This window comes from Grampus griseus (assembly GCF_964374135.1).
Source record: "Grampus griseus genome assembly, chromosome: 2".
In the NCBI taxonomy this organism is placed as follows: Eukaryota; Metazoa; Chordata; class Mammalia; order Artiodactyla; family Delphinidae; genus Grampus; species Grampus griseus.
Genome location: NC_139018.1, coordinates 86,970,508 through 86,997,016, shown reverse-complemented (window position 1 = coordinate 86,997,016; position 26,509 = coordinate 86,970,508). Strand labels below are relative to the sequence as shown.

At 37.9% G+C, this 26,509-nt stretch overlaps 1 protein-coding gene across 3 annotated transcripts in view; it reads right to left on the bottom strand.

Moving 5' to 3' along the window:
* Nucleotides 1-4,811: 4,811 nt before the first annotated feature.
* WDR76 (WD repeat domain 76) overlaps nt 4,812-26,509 on the bottom strand; it is a 62,510-nt gene continuing 40,812 nt past the window's right edge. For all 3 annotated transcript variants that reach the window (XM_082648691.1, XM_082648692.1, XM_082648693.1), the window contains exons 9-13: nt 20,344-20,502; nt 14,996-15,213; nt 14,250-14,402; nt 12,569-12,622; nt 4,812-6,336 (exon numbers count right to left, since the gene is read on the bottom strand). In XM_082648691.1, the coding sequence (XP_082504817.1) occupies nt 6,081-6,336; nt 12,569-12,622; nt 14,250-14,402; nt 14,996-15,213; nt 20,344-20,502 (840 nt within the window). In that variant the 3' untranslated portion in view covers nt 4,812-6,080. The remainder of the gene's footprint in view (nt 6,337-12,568; nt 12,623-14,249; nt 14,403-14,995; nt 15,214-20,343; nt 20,503-26,509) is intronic.

Here is a 26,509-nt window from a genome sequence, read left to right as displayed (position 1 = left end):
ATGAGTCACATGTAGATCTGCTTTCCCCTAGTTGTCCTCTGAGACAGCAGAACCATGTCCATATATAGAATCTAATAGCCATGGATAAACGGAGTTTTTCCTTTTTTAAGGTTGGGGGTGGTGCTGTGTTTCAAAATTTTAATTGCCCTTTTATCTAGACCAGGGGTCGGCAAACTTCTACTGTAAAGTGCCAGATAGTAAATATTTTTTTATTTTGGTTTTGTGGGCCATACTCTGGCAACTACTCAACTCCGCCATCTTATCACAAAACAGCCATAGGTAATACATAAACAAAGGAGCAAAGCTGTGTTCCAATAACATTTTTATTTATAAAAACAGGCAGTGAGCTGAATTTAGCCCACAGGCCATAATCTGCCAACCCCAAGCTAGACAATAAAACTGCTCCTTACCAGTGTGTAAGCAGAAAGAGGGTCAGCTCTGCTCCAATTCCTGACATGTGTTAAAGATCCGGGATCACTTCCCAGTAGAGGCACTGGGGTTGCTTGTTTAAAGGGTGCTCGAACAACCAACCAGCAAAGAGATGTCTGATGCCAAGATGAGCAAGATCAACCACTGGAATGCTAAAACGCAGCCAGAATCTAAGCATGGAAGAGGGCCTGTCTGATCATTTCCATACCAGCAGAAATTTGGGCAGAATTACAAACATCTATTTTCAAAGTGACAAGACAAAATATGAGGGAGAGCCTAGTAAAGATTAGGGATCGCTTAGAACCAACTAGCCACTGCCACTTGTCATCTACAGGAAAGGCTTTATTAGCACAGGATAGGAGTAAAAAGTAGACTCGGAGAAGAAAAGGCTGTCAGGAAATAGGGGGCTGGTTTTAACCTGGATATCTACTGTCTTATGCAACATAGCAGATTACCTTTTAGTGTAGTGTTCCTACCTCAGTCTGTAGAATATGGTGTTTCTATGCAGTGAGTGATAGCCTCGACTCTGACCTTTCATATTCACATTAAAGAAAGATGAAGTATTCCATATCCTGGTACGTACTTGTGTCTAGAGTTCTAACAGTACAATAGTCCATGCCACTTCCTACAGCTGGATTTTGCTCTCTGAACAGAAACTTTTGGGTTTTTTTTTCCAGGGCTTATCCCACAAAATACAGATAGAAAAGTTTCCTTCAATTTGCTTTTCAAATAGTGCTTGAATAACAAACTTCCTTTGTTGGTGACTAGTCTTTTTTGGTATCTCCCCATCATTAGAAATTGTTCAAGTTTTTAACCTGATTTTACTGTGTTCCACTATGTCTCCTATTTTCTCTCAAAATTAGTTTTGATCTCATTGTAGAAAAAGCAGTGGTTTCCACAGCTTCATCTATCAGAGGAAATAAAACTCTTACTAAAGAATAGTGTACTGCATCTTTAAGCAGTAGAAGGTAAACTACCTGCAAATGTGAATTTCTTAGTTTCATTAAAAATATATATAGTTGTTAACCTCTTGTGTGCCAAAAATTATAAGTTACATTTTCCTTCAAAGCAATGTACTTTTTTCTACATATGCAGTATGTAGTTAGCATAAAATCATTGGTGCCATGAAAATTATTTTTAAACGTAAATAAATATTTAAATATCATAGAAGAGTGGACTCTTTTTTTTTTTTTTAACTTACAGCCTATCTCACTTTCTCCTCCTTAAAATTAACAACACATAGATAAAAGGATACCAGTGGGATTTACACAGCTGACTGCTGTCTGCGACTGGAATTATTTAAAATAATCATTTTGTTTTTAGCCATCTATTATCCTTGTTCTTCCCCCCAAAATAAATACTATTAAGAACTTAGAAGCTGTAAGTGTGGAATAATTTTGGAGATGAATTGGACCACATTTTTCTGATGAGGAAAACCAAGAAATGATTTTCCCAAGGTTACACACAGTCTCAGAGCCCAAAGGAGAATCTAGATGGTCCAGCTTCTGCACCAGTGTTTGTAAGCCTGGAGTAAGAGAGAGAACAGCAAACACTTCCTATGAAGGGAACAGAATGATATCACCACTACAATTACAAACCTCATATTTACAACTTAACAACATACATTCCTTTAACACTATCTCATCTGATTCTGTAACCATCACTCTAGCTATGGACTGGTAATGGTCTTCTAAATTCCATGAGGATAAAAAGTGAGACTAGGGTCCACCCTACTAGCTTATTATCTAATCTTCCTATTTTCAGTTCTACCTGCCTTCCAACCCTCCATTCTGCCACTAGATCATTTTCCTAAAGCACTGATCAGGTTATGTCACTTACTTCCAAATTTTAAGAGGTTCCTATTACCTTTAAAATGATATCCAGGGACCTCCCTGGTGGCGCAGTGGTTAAGAATCCACCTGCCAATGCAGGGGACACAGGTTCAAGCCCTGGTCCGGGAAGATCCCACATGCCGCGGAGCAGCTAAGCCCGTGCACCACAACTACTGAGCCTGAGCTCTAGAGCCCGTGTGCCTAGAGCCAGTGCTCCACAACAAGAGAACCCACTGCAATGAGAAGCCCGCGCACCACAACAAAGAGTAGCCCCTGCTCACTGCAACTAGAGAAAGCCCATATGCAGCAACGAAGACCCAGTGCAGCCAAAAATAAATTAATTAATAAAAAAATAAAAGGATATCCAGTGCCCTGTCCCCAGGGAAGTTGGTGTTTTTTTTTAATGACAGGAGTCTCTTAAAGTCGCTTAAAGTGATCTGAAGAGTAAAAAAGCATGAGAACCACTGGATGCAAGTGGTTTTCCATGATCCTACAGACTTACAGCTACAGCGCTTTTTTTTAAAAAAATAAATTTATTTATTTATTTATTTTTGGCTGCATTGGGGTCTTCGTTGCTGCTCACGGGCTTTCTCTAGTTGCGGCGAGGGGGGGCTACTCTTCGTTGCAGTGCGCAGGCTTCTCATTGCAGTGGCTTCTCTTGTTGTGGAGCACGGGCTCTAGGTGCGCGGGCTTCAGTAGTCAGGGCACGTGGGCTCAGTAGTTGTGGCTCATGGGCTCTAGAACGCAGGCTCAGTAGTGGTGGTGCCCTGGTTTTAGTTGCTTCGCGGCATGTGGGAGCTTCCCTGACCAGGGCTTGAACCCGGGTCTCCAGCATTGGCAGGCGGATTCTTAACCACTGTGCCACCAGGGAAGTCCCTACAGCCCTTCTTTGGATAACTAATGACAACTCACCTATGCACACGTCCTTTCAAGGCCCCTGCTTAGGGTGCCTCAACCACAACCAAGCCCCTCTGCACCTGAACACACTTCTGGTTTTAGCTCATGAACAGGCTTCCTCTACACACCCCTACAACATGCTGATGGAGTGGAGTAAAACATACAAAAGATACTTTTAAAACATTTCCTCTTGCACAGGTTCCATTTTAGGAAAACATACCTTAAGATGTTTTACTCCTCGCTCAGTGTAACTGTGCTAAATATTATCTTCCTCACAAAATTCCACCTTTTCATTTGAAAAGTCAAACATTTACAGCCACATGAACCAGAATTATGGGTCTATGCTGTCTTAAAACTAAAACTCATTACTGGCCATCAACTCTGTACTAACAAGGAAAAACAAAAGTACTAAATCAGAAGGGACAGCCTAACAAACGAGACGCCTAAGTTTTTGGAATCTGAAGACAGAGTGCATATACTTCTTCCTCTCAAGTTTGATACAGAAGGCACATGTTTCTGCCCTCCTCCTCTTCTCATGTACTGTACACTGGCTGAAAGTATTTAAACCTTTGTATCCACAGCCCTAAAGCTCTCTGCTTTCCTGGAGAACTATCTTTACAAAGTCTTCTCTGTGGAAAGGTTAACTCAAAGGACAGAATACTAAAATGGGTCTTAAGCAATTCAGATTCTATCAGTTCCTAATCATTTGTGGTCTCTCTTAGTCTGACCAAGTCTCCATCCACCCCAAATGAGATCATCTCCTTCCTCCTTAACGTCACATTAAAAAAGGTCAGGCATCTCAAAGAAAATAACTACAGGAGAATTCAGAGCTTACATGCTTATGAGATGTTATAAAGGCCAGCTAACAAAAAAGGTTTATCCGGAAGGGAGAGAGCAATCATAATACACACATAATTACAGAAGCCACACAGCTTTAAGCGAGTCTCTGGGAGAAGTGCCTTTCACAACAGAATACAGTGTAAGGATGTCCTAAGGGAGGCAACTGTCCTCTACGTGCTTTCTAGATTTAAACAATTGCTCCTTTATAGAGCTTATCACCAAGAAACAAGTCCCCCACTCACCGTCCTTCTCTCCTTCCTGCACCGCCTCAAGAAGACAGAACTCTGTTAAGTAGAATGGGATATAAATAGCACAGCTGATGAAGCTACAATGGCAAAAGAAACCAGAAAAGTGAGAAACATCAAGAATTAGCTAACATTTGGTGCAGAAGCCAGGCAATTAGCACCAAGTATACCACCAAGTATTCAAAGCTTAAGTGATAGTACTAATTTGATTGAGAGTAGTTTTCAACATCTTAAAAGAACAACTCCCACAGAACTAGCTACTCTAGAACCTGTAAAATTAAGTGGCATGGAAAAGGGAAAGGGAGCCTAAAGGTTTCATTTACTATTTCCAGGACAGTTTAAATATACCTCAACCTCACATGACCTTACTTTTTGCATTTCATAAATTAATATTTCCACCTTGCTTATCAATTCCTGTATTCATATCACCAAGAAAATAGAGAAATCCTATTCCTTCTAAACTCCCACAATGTATTAATAAACTAAGCCTCAAAACTTATTTAGACTTTAATTACAGAGAAGGAAATTATTTAAGAAAAAAATGTTCTTCAAGGAAATGAAACGTCACTTTATTTCTGTGATATACAATTATGAAAAGTTAATATTTCCTCTTAGAAATCAAACATATTGCTGAAGCTATTTACAACAGGCTTTCAGTAGTAGTTTGGCAATGAAGAACAATGGAAAAAGTTGGATAGGTAAGGTCACACAGTAATATTAGTCACTGATTTAGTAATATCCAACAACAGACACATTCAAATTGCCATAGCTTCTGAAAAAAAAATTTTATGAAGGAATTCCAAAAATGGTATTTCATAACACTTCCCCAGGTTATTGAATCTCCTCTGGAGAGTTTAAAGACAGGGACAGATAAGGCTGTCTATGACTTTCTAAGTCAGGCGCTTTTACTTCTTTAACCATGACCCACAGTACCACAGTAATAAAGAAATACATTTTACATCAGAATATACGTATGCATGTATACCTACAAATATGTATGCATATGGAACTAAGTTTCACAAAAGAATACTTACTCTAAGTTTGCTATTCTTTACTATTTCTCTCCTTTTCATTTTTGTAGACACTGTTCATGGCCACTTAACTGATTTCATGTGAACAGCTACAAACCACAGTCTGGGAAACACTGGTCTGAAGTTAATCTCATACTGGATTACAACAATCAGGTAGATCCAAACCCTGTGCCTACAAGCCCTGGGTTTCCTTAGCTGTGTCTCAGGAGCCATGTAGAGGAGCGGGAGGGAAAGGGTCAACACACACAGACACAGGCCCTGCCCAAGTGAACCAAAGCTTCTCAGCAATTTCTTGGGATTTCATGTAAGATTTAATTTAGAGGCAAGGGGGAAAAAAGGTGCTCAGTTTAAAAACTCAAAAGTTTCAAAGTCACTGAGTTAGATGACCTTTCAGGACCCCTTCCAGTGTATGAGTCTAGAAATAAATATTTACTGCAAACTATAAAAAAAACCCACAAATCTATATATCACTATAGAATCAAAACCACAAAAACAACCAAAATACTGATCACTCAAAGCTTTATAATTTATGTTAGAATTTCTCAACATTCTGCCTGATTAAAAGTGCTGAAGCCATCACAGTCTCCCCTTTAATTCCCTTGCCATCCTATAGAAACAACCTCCAAGGCTTCTCTTACTAAAAGTACCTTCTGCTCACAGTTCTTATTAACAAAGCAATTTTATATTTGCTAAAAATAGAACATATTACCAAGTAAACAGACTAAGCCACGTGAATTACTGGGCTCCTTAGACACTGATTAATTTGAACAAATCAGTGTTGTCAAACCAAAAACTCCGCAACTTTCTTAATTCATAAAAACATGTATCCTCCCACTGGAGTTACCACCAGCCAAAATATACCGAGTTGGGTGCATAGCGTTGATGGAACACACAGAGGCAAGGCATTCTCCACCAAGAAAAGAGTGCACCCACTTTCCTCTCTCATGGAAGATTTCCACTCGCCGTGGCTGGGCCATGCTGCCGACTATGATACAGTCTTCTTGTTTAGGGTCCCACACAGCTTGGAACCTGGTCAGCCATCTCCCAGTAATGGTGTTGTGCCTAGTGAATAAAAACGATTTTTTAAAGGACAGTAGTGTTAAATAACTCCAGGTAGCATGGGCAGAGGGTTAAGATGGCATTGCTCCTAAATGCTGATATTGTCTGCCAAGTTTCTTTTCATTAAGTTACTGTGTCACCAACAACCTAATCTCATCCTTCATGCAAGACTGAAACTCAGGACAGAGATGATGTATTCTGCATTTTTGAATCTCCAGTGCTGGGTATAGTGATTTGTGCTCAGTGGATGATCACTAAATGTCTATTGAAATGGCACATTTTTTGTTCACTATTTACTAGCTCAATGGACTCCCCTCCTTTTTTTTAAGCACATGCAAACAGAAGAAGACCTAGAACAAAGAAATATATAATCTAGGTTTTTGCTGTTTTAACAGGATCTGCTATTTCCCATATTTGTATTCCCCTAATAACCAAACCCTGAAATCATTTTATATTCCATACAACCTTAAAGTTAAAAATACATCTGGAGCTCAAAGAAGAAATCACATGGGAAATTAGAAGATATCTGCAGACAAATAAAAATGAAAACACAACCTACCAAAATCTACGGGATGCTGTGAAAGCAATAGTAAGAGGGAAATTTACAGCAGTAAACATTAGAAAAGAAGAAAGATCTAAAAATCAACAATCTAACTACACCTCAAGGAACTAGAAAAAGAAGAACAAACAAAACCAAAAGACAGCAGAAGGAAGGAAATAATAAAGATTAGAGCAGAGATAAATGAATTACAGAATAGAAAAACAACAGAAAAAAATAAACTAGGAGTTAGTTTTTTGAAAAGATCAACAAAATTGACAAGCCCTTAGCTAGATTAAGAAAAAAAAGAGAGGAAATGCAAATCACTAAAATAAGAAATGAAAATGGGATATTATAACTGATGTCACAGAAATTAAAAGGATTATAATACTATAGACAATTATACACCAATGAACTGGACAATCCAGAAAAAATGAATGAATTCCCAGACAAAGGACTTCCCTGGTGGTCCGGTGGTAAAGAATCTGCCTTCCAACGCAGGGGACACAGGTTCGATCCCTGGTGGGGGAACTTAGATCCCACATGCTGAGGGGCAACTAAGCCCACGCACAACTACAGAGCCCACACACTCTGGAGTCTGCACGCCACAACTAGAGAAAAGAAAACCCACATGCCGCAACTAGAGAGAAGCCTGCATGCCACAACTAGAGAGAAGTCCGCACACCTCAACGAAAGATCCCACATGCCTCAATGAAGATCCCACGTGCTGCAACTAAGACCCAACACAGCCAAAAAATAATTATTTTTTTAAATTCCCAGACACATACAATTTACCAAGACTGAATCATGAAGAAATAGAAAATCTAAGTAGAACTATAACTAGTAAGGGGATTAAAATAATAACCAAAAACCTCCCAACAAAAAAATCCCAGGACATGGGCTTCCCTGGTGGCGCAGGGGTTGAGAGTCCACCTGCCGATGCAGGAGACACAGGTTCTTAACCCAGTCCGGGAAGATCCCGCATGCCATGGAGCGGCTAGGCCCGTGAGTCATGGCCGCTGGGCCTGCACGTCTGGAGCCTGTGCTCCACAACAGGAGAGTCCACAACAGTGAAAGGCCCGCATACCGCAAAAAAAAATAAAAAAATTTTAAAAAATCCAAGGACCAGATGGCTTCACTGGAGATTTCTACCTAACATTTAAAGAAGAATTAACACCAGTGCTCCTCAAACTCTTCCAAAAAACTGAAGAGGAGGGAACACTTCCCAATTCATTCTGTGAGGCCAACACTACCCTGATACCAAAGCCAGACAAGGAACCTACAAGAAAAAAAAAAAAAAAGCCTACAGACTAATATTCCTAATGAATATTGATGCAAAAATTCACAACAAAATACCAGCAAACCAAATTCAACAGCACATTAAGAGGATTATACACCATGACCAAGTTGAATCTATACCTGGGATGCAAGGATGGTTCAACATATAAAACTCAGTTAATGTAATATACCACATTAACAGAATGAAGGACAAAAATCATAAGATCCTCTCAACCAGTACAGAAAAATCATTTGACAAAATTCAATACCCTTTCATGACAAAATTCAATACCCTTTCAACAAACTAGGAATAGACAAAAACTATCTCAACATAATAAAGGCCATATATGAAAGGCCCACAGCTAACATAATACTCAATGATGAAAAACTGAAACCTTTTCCTGTAAGATGTGGTAAAAGGCAAGGATGCCTACTCTTGCCATGTCTATTCAACATAGTATTGTAAATTTAGTAGGACTAGAAAACTGGGTAGGACTAAAGACTACACAAACACACAAAAAAACTATTTAAACAATTTCAGCAAATTTACAGGATACAAAAATCAACACACAAAAATCAGTTGCATTTCTACACATTAAGAATAACCAATCCAGAAAGGAAATTAAGAAAACAATCCCATTTACAGTAGCATAAAAAAGAATAAAATATTTAGGAATAAATTTAACCAAAGATGTGAAAGCTTTGTATACTGAAAACTACAAAACATTACTAAAACAAACCAAAGAAGACACAAATAAATGGAAAGACATTGTGGTTGTGGACTGGAAGACTTAATATTGTTAAAATGTCTATACTACCCAAAGTGATCTATAGAATTCAATCAATGCAATCCCTATGAAAATCCCAATGGCATGTTTTACAGAGATAGAAAAAAAATCCTAAAATTGATATGGAAACTCAAGGAACTACAAACAGTCAAAATAATCTTTAAAAAGAAGAACAGGACTTCCCTGGTGGCGCAGTGGTTAAGAATCCACCTGCCAACGCAGGGGACACACATTCAAGCCCTGGTTCAGGAAGATCCCCAATGCCGCAGAGCAACTAAGCCCACAAGCCACAACTACTGAGCCTGCATGCCGCAACTACTGAAGCCCGTGCACATAGAGCCCATGCTTCGCAACAAAGAGAAGCCACTGCAATGAGAAGCCCGCACACCACAATGAAGAGTAGCCCCTGCTCGCCGCAACTAGAGAAAAGCCCACGCACAGCAACGGAGACCCAATGCAGCCAAAAATAATTAAAAAAAAAGAACCAAGTTGGGAGCCTCATGTTTCCGGATTTCAAAACATACTACAAAGCAACAGTAATCATGACAGTGTGGTACTGGTATAAAGACAGACACTACAGACCAGCAGAACAGAATAGATCCCATAAATGTACATGTACATGGTCAAGTGATATTCAACAAGGGTGCCAAGACCACAAAATGGGAAAAGGACAGTTTCTTCAACAAATGGTGCTGGGAGAACTGGATATCCACATTCAAAAGAATAAAGTTGGACAATAATCTTATATTATATACAAAAATTAACTCAAAGTGGATTGAAGACCTAAACATAAGACTTGAAACTATTAGTAAAACAGAGAAGAAAACATAGGGGGAAAGTTTCAGGACACTGGATTTAGCAATGATTTCTTCAATATGACACCAAAAGCACAGGCAACAAAAGCAAAATCAGACAAATCTACATCAAATTTAAAAACCCTGTGCATCAAAGGAAACAATCAACAGAGTGAAAAGGCAACCCACAAAATGGTAGAAAATATTCACGAATCACATGTTTGATAAGGGGTTAATATCCAGAATATGTAAGGAATTCCTATAACTCAACAACAAAAATTATGCAATTCAAAAACTGGCAAAAGACTTGAATAGACAGTTCTCCAACGAAGATACACAAATGGCCAACAAGCAAATGAAAAGATGTTTAACATCACTAATCATTAGAGAAATGCAATCAAAACCACAATGAGATATTACCTCCTTAGGATAATCACTAACAAAAGAACAGACAATAAGTGTTGATGAATATAAAGAGAAATTAGAACCCTGGTGCACTACTGGAATATAAAGTGGTTTGGCTGCTATGGAAAAACAGTACAAAGGTTCCTCAAAAAATTAAAAATAGAATTATCAGATGATCCATCAAAATCCCCCTTCTGGGTATATATCCAAAAGAATTCAAAGCAGGATCTTAAAGAGATATCTTTACACCCATTTTGTTCACTGCATTATTCACAATAGCCAAGAGGTAGAAACAATCAAAATGTCCATCAACAGATGAATGGATAAAGAAAATGTGGCACATACATACAGTGGAATATTATGCAGCCTTTAAAAGACGAAGGGACTTCCCTGGTGGCGCAGTGGTTTAGAATCCGCCTGCCAATGCAGGGGACATGGGTTCAATCCCTGGTCCAGGAAGATCCCACATGCCGCAGAGCAACTAAGCCCATGTGCCACAACCACTGAGCCTGGGCTGTAGAGCCCTCAAGCCACAACTACTGAGCCCGTGTAACACAACTACTGAAGCCCGTGCGCCTAGAGCCCATGCTCTGCAACAAGAGAAGCCACTGCAATGAGAAGCCCGCGCACTGCAATGAAGAGTAGCCCCGACTCGCCTCAACTAGAGAAAGCCTGTGCACAGCAACGAAGACCCAATGCAGCCAAAAATAAATTAATTTTTTTAACATCTTTATTGGAGTATAATTGCTTTACAATGGTGTGTTAGTTTCTGCTTTATAACAAAGTGAATCAGTTATACATATACATATGTTCCCATATCTCTTCCCTCTTCCGTCTCCCTCCCTCCCACCCTCCCTATCCCAACCCTCTAGGTGGTCACAAAGCACTAAGCTGATCTCCCTGTGCTATGCGGCTGCTTCCCACTAGCTATCTACCTTACGTTTGGTAGTGTATAAATGTCCCTGCCACTCTCTCACTTTGTCACAGCTTACCCTTCCCCCTCCCCATATCCTCAAGTTCATTCTCTAGTAGGTCTGCGTATTTATTCCCATACCTAGAGTCTGTCCTACAGAGTAAAGTAAGTCAGAAAAAGAAAAACAAATACCGTATGCTAACACATATATATGGAATATAAGGAAAAAAAAGAAATGGTCATGAAGAACCTAGGGGCAAATATGGGAAAAAATAAATTAATTTTAAAAAATTAAATTAAACAGGAGGAGATCTTGTCACATGCTAGAATACGGATGAACATCGAGGACATTATGCTAAGTGAAATGAACCAGTCACAAAATGACAAATACTGTATGATTTCACTCATATGAAGTATCTATAATAGTCAAAATCATAGAAATGGAAAGTAGAAAGATGGTTGCCAAGGTCTGGGAAAAGGGGGAAAGAGGAATTAATGTTTAATGGGCAGTTTCAGTTTTGCAAGATAAAAAAATTCTAGAAGTCTGCTGCACAACAACGTGAATATACCTAACACTATTGCACTGTATACATATAAATAGTTAAGATGGTTAATTTATGTGTTTATAACCACAACTAAAAATAAAGTAAAAAAAATTTTTTTAATATATTTGGGGCTCTTTACTGCTCTCCAAAGCAAAAAGCAAAGCACTGCCTTTTTATTCTTTACATTGTAACACCATTAGCAACCCTTTCTAACTAAAGAAGTATGAACAATGGAGAACCACATCTCCCTCTGCCACTCAATGACCCTATCTCTACTGACCTGTGAATCATCACACTAGATAATTTTTTTTAAATATGCATTAGAAACCAATAAACTAGAATTAATAAAGTTTGAAAAAGGAAATGGAGGGAAATTCTGTGAAAAAGAAAACAAACATGCTTAAATATAGCCTCTATAGAGTATAAAACTCATGAAGCAACAATCAACATACATTGCACACCCTGTCCCCAACTTCATAAATACTAATAAAGAGGTATGTCTAGGAAGAAGGCATTGCATAAAGTTTGATGTAAAATACATACATTAAAAGTAGCAGATGCAAAAAAAGGGTAACCAAACAAAGTAAGTGGGAAGGTGGAGAGGCCCTCCAAGCCCAGAACAAACAGGTGCAAATAAACAGAGCTTCAGCTAGCCTCACCAGCAAGTAAGTCTCAATAGGGTAACATGAGTAATTCAGGTTGGAATAAAGTCACTCACCTTAACCAAAAATAACCACCCAGAGGCAGAGAACAGCTACTGACTAAAAGAGATTGAACCTCTTTACAGAAACAGGAAACCTGGAAGCAAGAACCCTTCTGTATAGGATAGGAACTAGCAACCTGGAACACTGGAACAATGTAATACAAAATCAGACCTATTACATCTCCTTGACAATCAGATGTCCAATGTATGCACTCCAACAAAGACCTCATAGTAATCCAGGGTCTACTTTATTTGGCACATGGAAACCTACCTGATGGTGGTGAGAAGAGGAATCTTCGAGGATATACAGCTGCTGTCAAAGATTCTACAAAATAAAGAGCAAGAATAAAGGAGCACACTCTTTATTGTTTCTTAATAATTTTCTGAAATATTATCAGTATATTTAACAAGGTTTTCACTGGTTCATGATATGAAATATGACTGTTATCTTAAAATATATAGGATCAGGCTCTAACAAATCTCAGCTAATATATTTACAAAAGTTACAAAGAATATTATAAAATTCAGTGCTTATAGTTTAGTGTGGAAATTACTTATTTAGACATTATTACTCCAAACTTAAATGTACATTCTAAAGTGACAATCTAGACTCTATATTCAGATTCACAGTAATATAAGTCATACATAAGGGATGTAGTCTGAAAATGCAAAAATAACCTAAAAGTGTATGCATGTATCAAGGGAGACTCATCAGTTGAGGGCGTGATAGTGTCACTTCCAGATTCTGGCGAGACTAAGACTGTCCAGTGACCAAGGGGAGGAGTTCTTGTGGGGCAACTGGAGGTATCCAGAAGCCTCCACTAGGTACCCTGGCAGACAGAAACTAACCGAATCATCACCACCTCCCCCTTCTCCTTATGCCTAGCTATTCCACTGAAATTTCTTGGCACTAGAGCTTATTAACTAATTAGATTACTAGAAAGCCAAATCACTAATGGTTAATGTAACAAGAGTAAACTCTACAGTGCAAATGAACAGGAATGGGACAAATAAGTATAAGTAGCCCTTAAGACAAAGAAAACTACATGGGTGGAAAGGGGACACTGAGCTGCCATTGTCTGGTGACTAAATCTCTTAATGTATTACCTGGTAATACTTACACACTTTACTAGAAATTAACTGGGTACCTGTCGCACACTATAAACCATGTTCTTCCCAATAGATGGGTCTAAACAGAAATTAGGTGCCTTTCTAGAGCCTGGCCCACAGCATACATTTAACAGATACTTGTTGAATGAATAATGAACGAATTCCAAAATCACTTAAGGTAAAACTCTCATAAACAGGGAATTGCTTGCAATGTTAAGCAAAATCAGGGATTTTAGAAGAGAACAAAATCATTTCCTTTGTGATTGCATTAACATTCTCCACATCTTTTTTAATTGGCATTATTTTCTATTTTTGTTCAATTGGTTTATATTACATTTTAAAATCCATTTTTAGGAAGTAGCTATAGAAAGGTATCAAAGCTAAAACCATAAAATTTTATCCAGTAGTTTGTATAAAAGCCCAATTTTTGCTACCTTTTCTGCCTGCCCATGGCCTGGGGCTCTGCAACTTTGATTCAGCACTTCACTTGTGGGGTAGACCCCACTATCTCCAAAGTAAGAGCTTCTCCCTTTGCTAAAATTATCTCCCCTCCAAGATATCACAAGCCTGATTTCATCTGATTTCAGTGCTAAAAGCAAAGACTGACATCACTCTCCAGGGTAGCTACAGACCTTCCCTGCCAATCTCAAGGAAATCTACAGATCCCAAAACTGCTGAAAAGCCATTAAGTACAGGTCATTGATCTTTGGGAACCTAGACATGACTATGAAACAATAACACTAGTTGATTTAATAAGGAGCAATAGTCAACAAAGCTACTGTTTAACACAGTAACTACAGACTCTAGATTCCTTAACAAGTATTTCTGTCTTCCCAATTTACCTCAGCTTACAATCAGCACATGTGGTTACTACTCTGTTACCAGTAAGAGGTGAAAAATAGGCAGAAGCGATGCTCTTTGTGTGTTCAGTCAAAGAAATCAAAGGCTTGATTCTACTGCGATTCAGGCACCTTGCATCATAAATATGAATATCCCTGTAACAGGAGGAATAATTCTCAGTGTTGTCACAGTACACATAGTAAGACTCTACAATAGCACTGAACATAAATTAGACACTCAAATACTCACTACATTGAAGAACAGTTAAGACAGAACCCTCTAATCTTCTATATTAATTTAAAAAACACTGGTATAGAGTAAGAAATGAGAAAAATTTCAAAATTATAGCATATATATGTAACCAGGTGGGTACAGAGAGACAAGATTCTAGCTGGTTTTCTAATCTATCCAAGAAAAAAGTTAACACAGACCAAGAAGTTATAGGTCACATGGAACTTTTATATTTTTTACGTACGTTCTTCTCAAAAGACTAGAAGTAAACGCATGAGGCCAAGGAAAACAAAAATGTATATTTTTTCAACACTTGCGCTATTTATTAAATCCAAAAGAATCTCTCATTTTAAAAAGAATCACATTAAAAAAAAACAAAAATGCTCAATCAGTGTAGAAAGGAAAATTATTTGGTCTGTGGGTATTACAAAAAAAGTCAGAAGTCTCTGACCACCAAACTAAAACATTACTCCTAACATTAAAAGGCCTAAATCATAAAATTTCATGAAGGACATACCTTAATCCCGCAGTGATAAAATACTGTCTATGCACTGGGTGGACATGTACAGTTCTTATTTTGCTCAAAGAAGAATTGATAAGTTTCTCACAAGAAGTTCCAGGCGTCCGCCTATCCACTAGTGACATACTTCCATCCCAGTGACCTACTATTAAAGTGGAGGCGTCTTCTGCCAAGAAGTCAAAGGAGGAAAAGCTACTTCTTTCATCTCTATATACCTAAGGATATAAGTAACAATCAACTTATGTAACACTCTTCTTTTAAAGAAAGCCAATGCATAAATTCTTTGTTAAAAGAGTAACAAAACACTTAACCCAAATAACCTCATTTATCCTCCCATGATCCCCACAAGAAGCATAGGGCAAAATGGTAATCCCCTTAGATGGAAACTAAGGCACTGATCAGCTGTGAGACTGCAATCAAACAGCCCATCCACCCATGTCAGGGCTACATCCCAAATCTCTTAAATCCAATAAACTTCAGATGCAGATCTACCCTGTGAAACTTGCTAGGAAATGGACTGAATCTGAATCTTACCCAGTTGAAATACCTTAATATACCAAGTAACTTTGCCAACTAAGTCCAAGGTATATGGCTTGAATGCTCACCTACTCTTGGTGGAAGTGTAAATAGATACAAAATTTTTACAGCAATCAGGACACATCTATCAAAATATTTAATGCTTATACATACCCTTTGACCCAGTAATTTCACTAAGATATATATAAGGATGCTTGCTGCCAGACTGCTTATAACAGCAATAAAAAGCAACCTAAACGTCCACCAGAAAAGATCTGGTTAAATCATGATGGTACATCTCTACTTTGAAATACCATGCAATGCTAAAAAAGAATGAGGTAGATTTGTGCTATTAACTGTCCAAGATATACTAGTAAATTAAAAAAGCAAGTTGCAAAAAACTATGTATATAGTGTGAACACATTAGCGCAAAGAAAAAAATCTGTATCTATATGCTTGTAAGTATATGTGTACTTTCTGGAGGCATACACAAAAAATACAAAGGTTACTTCGGGAGAGTGGGAATGGGGAAAGGGCAAATTTAGTTTGCACACCCCGTTTACTGTAAGTTTGTGGGGGTTTTTTGGTTGCACTGGGTCTTTGTTGCGGGCTTCTCTCTAGTTGCGGCGTGCAGGTTTAGTTGCCCTGCGGCGTGTGGGATCTTAGTTGCCCGACCAGGGATCAAACCCGTGTCCCCTGCATTGGAAGGTGGATTCTTAATCACTGGACCACCAAAGAAGTCCCCTACTGTAAATATTTTATCATGAGCATGTATTATTGTTATAAATTTTTAATCACTTACAATCCACAATGTTGTTACTTTGGGCTCAGGGCTCACACATATAAGGAATAAAAAATAAATGTTGTAGAATGTGTCAGTACTCAAGTAAGAGAGAATTACCACAATTCTTATCACTTAATCATGAATTGCTACTGACTTTTAGTTTTAATAACAATATTACTATAAACTGAGATTAACAAATAAATACACCAAAGGTATCCCAACCCCTATATCAAAAAAAGCCCAATATACACAAATGAAACTTGAAGTATTCAGTCATTATATTAAAATGGTTAAGTGCAGGGGATCTGGAGTCAGAGAGACTCAAGTGCAAATTCTAGTTCTGCCTTTTATGTCCTTCAGCAAGCTAATAAACCTCTTTACCTCAGTTTTTTCAACTGTTAAATGGGGAGAACATTACCTATTTCATAGGGTGTTATTAGGCTTAATAATATATATAAAGCACACTCAGGTTAGTACCTAACACAAGGTAATTGTTCAATCAATAGTATCAGAAGCAAATTACTGATACATGCAATATCATGGATGAATCTTAAAAACATTATGCTAGGTAAATAAAGCCAGACACAAAAAGCTACACACCATTTGATTCCATTTACTTGACATTCTAGAACAGGCAAAATTATAGGGACAGTAATCACATCAGTGGTTGCCAGGGGCTTCAGGAACGGGGAGAGGACTGACTACAAAGGGTCATGAGGTAATTTTTCCAGGTGATGGAAATTTTTTATGTCTTGATTGCAGTGGTGGTTAAACAGGTATATACAATTTGCCAAAACTTATAAAACTGCACACCTAACAAAGGTACATTTTACAATATGTACTGTATACCTCAATAAACCTGACTTTTAAAAAAATAAATAAGTGGATAACTCTTACAACTCAATACTGAAAACACAGATAACCCAATTAAAAAGTAGGCAAAAGATCCAAATTTCTCTAAATAATTACAAATGGCCAATAAGCAGATGAACATGCTCAGCATCATTAATCATTAGGGAAACGCAAGTCAAAACCACAATGAGATACCACTTCATACCCACAAGGTTGGCTATACTCACCACCAACAACAAGCGTTGGAAAAGATGTGGAGAAATGGGAACCCTCACATACTGCTGATGAGCATGTACAACAGTGAAGCCAGTTTGGGAAACCACTTGGCAGTTCATCAGAATGTTAAACATAGAGTTACCATATGACCCAGCAATTACACTCCTAGGTGTATACCCAAGAGAAATGAAAGCACACAAAACTTGTGTATGAATGTTCATAATGGCATTATTCGTAATAGTTAAAAATGGAAACAACACAATTGTTCATCAACTAATCAATGGATGTGTAAAATGTGGTACAGCCACACAAGGGAATACTATTCAGCCACTAAAGAATGAAGTACTGACACATTCTACAACATGCATGAACCTTGAAAACATTTCGATAAGTATAGAAGCCAGTCACAAAAGACTATAAACTGTATGATTCCTTTTATATGAAATGTCCAGAACACGGAAATATGTAGAGACAGAAAGTAGATTAGTGGTTTTCTAGGGCGAAAGGGGAAATCGGGAGTACTTGATAAGCAAGGGGTTTCTTTTGGAGGTGATAAGTATTCTAAAATTAGATTGTGGTAACAGTTTCACAACCCTATAAATACACTAAAAACCACTGGATTTTACACTTTAAATGGGTGAATTGAATGGTATGTGAATTATATATCTCAACAAAGTTGTATTAAAAAATAAGTACAGGGCTTCCCTGGTGGTGCAGTGGTTGAGAGTCCGCCTGCCGATGCAGCGGACACGGGTTCGTGCTCCAGTCTGGGAAGATCCCACATGCCGCGGAGCAGCTGGGCCCGTGAGCCATGGCCGCTGAGCCTGCACGTCCGGAGCCTGTGCTCCGCAACGGGAGAGGCCACAACAGTGAGAGGCCCGCTTACCGCAAAAAAAATAAATAAATAAATAAGTACAATCAGTTATTATTAAGTGGCTGATAAAACATAGATGTACCTTCAAATTTCAAACTCAAACCTTCCTGTAAGAATATAAACAAATACAAAACAGAATGTGACTTGCATACATAACTATATGGTATGCATTAATAACCAAAGTGCTACCATTAAACAGTTTAAAGAGGACTTTTCACAAAAATTATTTCATTTAATCCATGATTAACAGCCCATCCATTTCCAGTAAGGATTTTAAATATCAATGTTGCTCTTAAAAACCAATTTTTAAAAGGTAAAAATAGAAATTAAAAGAAAAAAAAAGCAAAGACACCAGTAAAAAAAGAAACTGTTTCTTCTAATTGTCAGTAATTAGGAAATCAAGTCTGACCAGCAACACATTAACAGTCTTGAAAAGTCTTTTTTTCATATGGTTAAAAACAGACTTAAAAGAAATTAAACATCCTCATTTTTAAAAGAAAACTCAAAAACTATTAGCTCTCAAGAAGAGAGAAAAAGCCTTCCCAACTGTAAGAAAGATCATTTTAGGAGTTCAGTGAAGAACAAAAGCAGTTACGTATTATACTATAGCTATTAAAATAATTAGTTAAAAACTCTTTTATAAGTAATTATGAATCATCTATACATAGAATATTAAAATAATTACAAAGACAGAATGCGTTCACTTTGAATACTGGCTTACATAAAAAAATTAAGGCATAAAATTAGATCATCAATTAGTATTTATGATGATAAGCCATAATCAGTGATGATACCCTGTTTTCTTCATTGTCTATCACATATAAAATGCTCTTATACTGAGGACCTCTAAAAACTTTAAAAGTCCCATTCGAAATAAGCTAAAGAATGAAAACCTACATCTAAACCATCCTAAATTTCACAAAGATTAAAATCCATATAAAAAAAGAGTTTGATTTGTAGGAATTCTCTTAATGAGGAAATCTGATATGGTTAAGCAAATCTGAAAGCTCACTTGAAATATGTTTGTTGTAACATTAAGTAGTAGATATTTAAGTAGTAAACCAAAATGTAATCACTGGGATCCAATATTGTGAGGATTCCTCAGGCCTTTGGAAGCTTCTGGCCTACCCAACCAGAGATCAAACCAATTTGAAAACCTCCAAGGGGTAAGTAGTCTGGTTAACTTGGTAGGCTATCTCTGGGAGGATGGACGGTCACGAGTATGAGACCAACATCTTTGAACTATTCTTAAACTTCAACTTCATCTTACCCTGCAGGGGTTAGACTAGCCCAGGAAAAGACCTTATCCTCAATAGGTGGTTATGAATAAACCTGGCCTAAGATGTTCTGAATGAACCCGCTTAGGTGTCCATTTCTTGCCAGAGTACAATTATATGACATCGAATGGCAGTTTTTCATTCTAACTTCACCAGATAAAAACAGCTGAGCTAATCTCTCTACCATCAGCTATACATGGCATATAAGAGATGATAAATCTTAGCTAGAAGACAAAAAACCAAATTTTATAGTTTCTGTGTTATATTACTGGCCAAAAGTTTTGGACAATGTATTATAGTACTGTTATGTGATGAATTTCTCTAGTCTTTTTTGTCATATCTAAGACTCATCCCCACAAAATTCATATCTGCCAAGGCTAGAAATAATGAACAAAAGTATAATAATATTCCAATATTTTTTCCTGAATAAAAGAGGACAAGTTTTAAGCCTTAAAATAGAAGAATAAGTTATTTTATTTAAAAGCTTTCTGCAAAAATAAAAAATAAGAGCAAAAACTTACTATGTACCAGGCTCTGTTTTAAGTAAATGCATTAACTCATTTAATCCTCATGACAATCCTATAAGGTAGATACTATTACCATTCCATTTCAAAACTAAGGAAATTGAAGCACAAAGAGGTTATGCAACTTACCGAGTTCACACAAATAGTAACAGATGGGATTTGAATTTAGGCAGTGTAGTTCTAAAGTCCCTATTCTACACCATCTCACCCAGTTTGATGGTATAATATAATCATTCATGTGGCATTTCATAAGGAATCCAGAATATCACCTGAGGTCCATATGCAAACATATTAACATTTACCTCCTCAAAAACAGCTCTGGAAAAATCCCCACAGCGCAATGTGCCATCATAGCTCAGTGACAGCAGGTGAGCTGGATTGGCAGGCGAGAAGTAAAGACAGCTAACTGGTTGACTATGGGGTTGAAAAATATAAACTCCATCTTCTTTAGGTTGGTGAGTCTGGAACAGAGTTGGGGGGTGGGGAGAGAGACAAAAACTGGTGAAAAGCAGTAATATTTTCTACATCATTATGTCATTAAACTATTTGCTTGTATTATATTTAGTCTTAGTCTATAATTGTACCCACCTTCCCACTCAGAAAGTCAGAACTAGAAACTTTAGACTCTCACTAAGTTACTTTTTCCTAATTTTCAATCCAACAAAATTAAGTCACATTTATTTTAATAGTTTCCAGCTTTTTGCAACTAGCCAACTAGTTTTTCATAATACAGAGGGAAAAAAAATACTGCTTATAATGACTTCAGTTCATAAAATTCTCAGGAAATGTGAAATTTACTTTTATTTCACATGCAGGATAATTCCTTACTACCAAAACTTCTATCAATACCACTCCCACTTTGCTTGCTAAGTGTGCTTCTATACGAGTATGTCATTCTCAGCTCAATTTTCATAAGGTGTTTGGTCCTGGCACAAAATGATAGTTTTAAAAATATTTTAACCCCTAAATGGCCCATGAAAAATGCATGTGCTTGAGGGACTTCCCTGGTGGCGCAGTGGTTAAGAATCTACCTGCCAATGCAGGGCACATGGGTTTCAGCCCTGGTCTGAGAAGATTCCACATGCCACAGAGAAACTAAGCTCATGTGCCACAACTACTGAGCCTGTGCTCTAGAGCCTGCAAACCACAACTACTGAGCCTGCGAGGCACAACTAGTAAGCCCACATGCCACAACTACTGAAGTCCACGAGCTTAGAGCCCGTACTACACAAGAGAAGCCACCGCAACGAGAAGCCCATGCACAGCAACGAAGACCCAACCAAATATAAATAAATAAATAACAGCCAAAAATAAATAAATTTATTTTTAAAAATACATGTACTTGAATTTCAGTAGTGATATTACTGCTTCTAAGGATTATCGTTTCCACAACTGGATTAACAACTCCGAAATCATCATTTTTTGGATTTTGATGTTATATTCTTATGCGGTATGTCATATTATGAACCAGAACAACTTTCATCTCTAAATCTAGCTTAGTCGGCTCTGAAATACTCAAACACTTTTGTTTTCGTCTTTTTTATTTAAGTTTTTAAATAAAGAGAAAAAAATTTAAAGAAAATAAAGAAACATGAAAAGAGAAGGAAGGAAAAAAATTACAATCACACAAACTCCTCCTCCTACCCAGAGTTAACCACTGTTAACATTTTGGCATATTTGTCTATAGCATATATTTTTTAGAAAAACAAAACTCTCCATTGTTATAAGGAACTCAAACAAATATACAGAGAAATATACAAAGACAAAAGTTTTGAAAAACCATTGAAAACCCAAAATTGACCAAAATTATCATTAAAATACTAAGTGATCATTAAAGATGTCTTTACAAGTACTTACTTATACAGATAGAAGGACAGAGAAGAAATTTAGAGAAAAAAAAAAGGCCACTTTAAGTAGTATTAAATTTAACTATACTTTAGGGGCTTCCCTGGTGGTGCAGTGGTTAAGAATCCACTTGCCAATGCAGGGGACACGGATTCAAGCCCTGGTCCAGGAAGATCCCACATGCTGTGGAGCAACTAAGCCCATGTGCCAGAACTACTGAGCCTGCACTCTAGAGCCCTCAAGCCACAACTACTGAGCCCGTGTGCGACAACTACTGAAGCCCACATGCCTAGAGCCCACGCTCTGCAACAAGTGAAGCAACCACAATAAGAAGCCCACGCACCACAATGAAGAGTAGCCCCCGCTCGCCACAACTAGAGAAAGCCCACGCACACCAATGAAGACCCAATGCAGCCATAAATAAATATAAAAAAATTTTAACTATACTTTAAAATAATAAAAGAAAATCAAGCTGAAGGAATTTTTGAACTTCGAGTATTTCTTTACAAGAGCTATCTCCTAAGAAGGAAAAAGTAGAAAATATAAAGCAGTTTTAGTCATTACGCTTTTTTATTTAACTATGTATGTCTCAATTTTAGACAATTTCTATTGACTGAGAACATTATTCTCACTCCTCCTCCAATCTCCCCTTTCTCCATCTCTATATTTTGTTTTTTCCAGGTTAACAACATTCATATCCAGTTCTGTAACCATAATTCATATGGCTGTTTAATATTAGTTCTGTATTTAAATATTTATTTATTTATTTCATTTATTTTTGGCTGCGTCAGGTCATAGTTGCGGCACATGGGATCTTGCTTGCAGCAAGTGGGATCTTTCATTGCAGCACACAGGCTCTTCATTGTGGCACGCGGGTTTCTCTCTAGTTGTGGCGTGCGGGTTCTCTCTCTCTAGTTGTGGTGCGTGGGCTCTGTAGTTTGCGGCACGCAGGCTCTCTAGTTGAGGCCCGCGGGCTTAGTTGCCCCACAGCATGTGGGATCTTAGCTCCCCAACCAGGGATCGAACCCACGTCCCCTGCATTGGAAGGCAGATTCTTTACCACTGGACCAGGGAAGTCCCAGTTCTGTATTTAAATGGATTCAATACTCATCAATTTTTCTGTCAAGCTTCTCCATTCCTGAATCCTTAATTTTGATTTACTTTCAACGGGCCAAGATTTGCTATCAAGCAGTTTTTTCCAGATGAACTCACAGGTCTTCAATTTCTTGAGTTTTTTCAGATGTGAAAAGACCTACCTGCTGTCTTTACATTAGAATAATATCTTGGGCTGGGTATGTATTCCAGGCCACACTTCCTTCTCTCAGAACTTTGTAGACATTACATGAAATGTTGCTGTAGAAAACTGAGGCAAACCTGGCTTTTCCCCTTGAATATAATTTGTTTTTCCTGCCTAAAGAATTCTTTATCATTTAAGTCCAAATCTTCCTAGAACATGGCATACACACTCAAATCTGTCAATCCAATTCTGTCTTTTCAGAAAAGTTCTCTTTGAATATATTTTCTGTTACATTTGTTGGGTCATCTTTGACTGGCTTTCCTTTCCTTTTTTTTTTTAAATGAATTTATTTATTTATCTATCTATCTATCTTTGGCTGCCTTCGGTCTTGCTACTGCACACGGGCTTTCTCTAGTCATGGCAAGTGGGGGCTACTCTTCATTGTGGTGCGTGGGCTTCTCATTGCAGTGGCTTCTCTTGTTGTGGAGCACAGGCTCTAGGAACATGGGCTTCAGTAGTTGTGGCACACAGGCTTCAGTAGTTGTGGCTCATGGGCTCTAGAGTGCAGGCTCAGTAGTTGTGGCACACGGGCTTCGTTGCTCCACGGCATGTGGGATCTTCCTGGACCAGGGATTGAACCCGTGTCCACTGAATTGGCAGGCAGATTCTTAACCACTGCGCCACCAGGGAAGTCCTGGCTTTCCTTTTCTATTGGCTTTTCTCATAAAACTTTTTTCATCTGTGTTTGAGATTACCTCAGATATTTCCTTTAATATCTATAATTTCATTTTCAGCCATGTCTATTCTGTTCCTTTTGTCTAATTTATTAGTTTCACTGATCTTCAATTTGTTTCCTTAGTTCTACAGTCTCCTTTTTCATTTCATTCTGTTGTTTTATCACCTTATCTTTGAGTCTTATTTTACCAAATTAATGTTGATATTAGCTTGCTCCACAGCAGCACTGTCCAAAAGAATTTTCTGAGATGACAAAAATGTTTTATGTATGCACTGTCCAATATGGTATCCACTAGTCATGTGTGGCTATTAAGCACTTGAAATGTGCCTGGTGTAACTGAAGAACTGAATTTTCTATTTTAATTAATTTAAAAATAAATACATGTATCCCCCACTTTTCAAAAGTTCACTTTATGCCACTTTGCTCTTACAAAACACCTATATTAGTACCTATTTTTGCTAACTGAAGGGAATCCAAAGAAGATTTTTGCTTTTGTGAGAAAAGGTGAAAAATGAAAATAGTATTCAATGTTTGTTTTGTAGGAAGTTGTTACAGAGGCTTTATGTATAAAGCTATACATCTGACCTCTACCCACCTGTACAGCTTCCCCCTATTCCACTCATCCCTTCCGTTTATGCCTCTGCTGTTTATGCTCTAGCCACAGAGGCATTCTTTCAGAGGCATTCTTCAGGTCCTTAAATGTATCAAGCCGGCATCCTCCTGCCTAAGGTCCTTGACATGCTGTTCCTCTTGTGTGAAATGCTCTTTTCCCTTTCTTTGCTTGGCTTACTCCTACTTAGCTTTCAAATCTCAACTCAATTCTCACTTCCTCAGGGAAGCCTTCCCTGATCCTCAAAATCAGGCCAGTTCCCCTGTTATGTGTTTTTATAACACTACTTTTCCTCCACTCCATTAATCATAGTATATAATTCACTCCACTTATCAAACATGTAATTATTTCATTCATGCTGCTTTTGCCACTAAATTCTAAACTCCATAAGGACAGAGAAAATCCTTCCTCACAAATATGGATGGGGAGTCATTAGAATAGTACTTAGGGGACTTCCCTGGTGGCTCAGTGGTTAAGAATCTGCCTGCCAATGCAGGGGACACAGGTTTGAGCCCTGGTCCGGGAAGATCCCACATGCCGCGGAGCAACTAAGCCCATGCACCACAACTACTGAGCCTGTGCTCTAGAGCCTGTGAGCCACAACTACTGAGCCTGCGTGCCACAACTACTGAAGACTACACACCTAGAGCCCGTACTCCACAACAAGAGAAGCCACCGTAATGAGAAGCCTGCGCACCGCAACAAATAGTAGCCCCTGCTCGCCGCAACTAGAGAAAGCCCACACGCAGGCTTGACCTGATACAGCCAAAAAATAAAGACCTAACACAGCCAAAAAATAAATATAGAAATAAATTTATTAAAAAAAAGAGTACTTAGCACAAAATACTTAATAAGTGTGGAATGAATGAATGGGTGGGGTGACCGAATAAATGACAGCTCATCTTTTGATCCTTAGGTGAGACTAGGAATCTGACAGAAGGTTAAGAGGAAAACTGAGGGACTGCCAAGACAATACAATGAGGTAAAAGTCTTTTCAACAAATAGTGCTGGGACAACTGGATATACACATACAAAAAGATGAACTTGGGCCCTTACCTTACAGCATATACAAAAATAATTCAAAAAGAACAACTCAAGATGGATCAGTGAACTAAATGTGAAAGCTGAAACTATAAAATTTTTACAAAAAAACACAGGAGAAAATCTTTAAGACTTTGGGTTACACAAAAGATTTCTTAGATATGACACCAAAAACACAGTCCATTAAAAGTTTGATGAATCGGACATCACCAAAATTCAAAAATTTGCACTTCAAAAGATAGCATTAAGAAGATGAAAAGAAGAAATATTTGCAAATCACATATCTGATAAGGATGTGTATCTAGAATATACAAAGAACTCTTACAACTCAACAAGAAGACAAACAACCCAAAAAAAAATTGACAAAAGATTTGAATAGACATTTCGCCAAAGATATCCAAATGGCAGGAAAAGATTCTCAACATCATTAGTCATTAGAGAAATGCAAATCAAAACCACATGGAGATACAACTTCACTAGGAAGATACCACCCACTTGAAAGGCTATAATCGAAAAGACAGATAATAATAAATGTTGGTGAGCATGTAAAAAAATTTGAACCCTCATACATTGCTGGTAGGAATAGAAAATGATGCAGCCACTTTGGAAAGCAGGGTGACAGTTCCTCAAATGTTAACCAGTTACCATATGACCTAGCAATTCTACTCCCAGATACCTACCCAAGAGAAATGAAAACACAGACCTACACAAAAATGTGTACACAAATGTTTATAGTAGAATTATTCAGAATAGCCAAAAAGTGGAAACAACCCAAATGTCTGTCAAATGATGAATGGATAAACAAAATGTGGTAAAATCAAACAATGGAATACTATTCAGCAATAAAAAAAGAATGAGGTGCTGATAGATGCTATAAAACAGATAAACCTTAAAACTATGCTAAAAGAGGGACTTCCCTGGTGGTCCGGTGGTAAAGAATCCACCTTCCAATGCAGGGGACACAGGTTCAATCTCTGGTTGGGGAACTAAGATCCCACA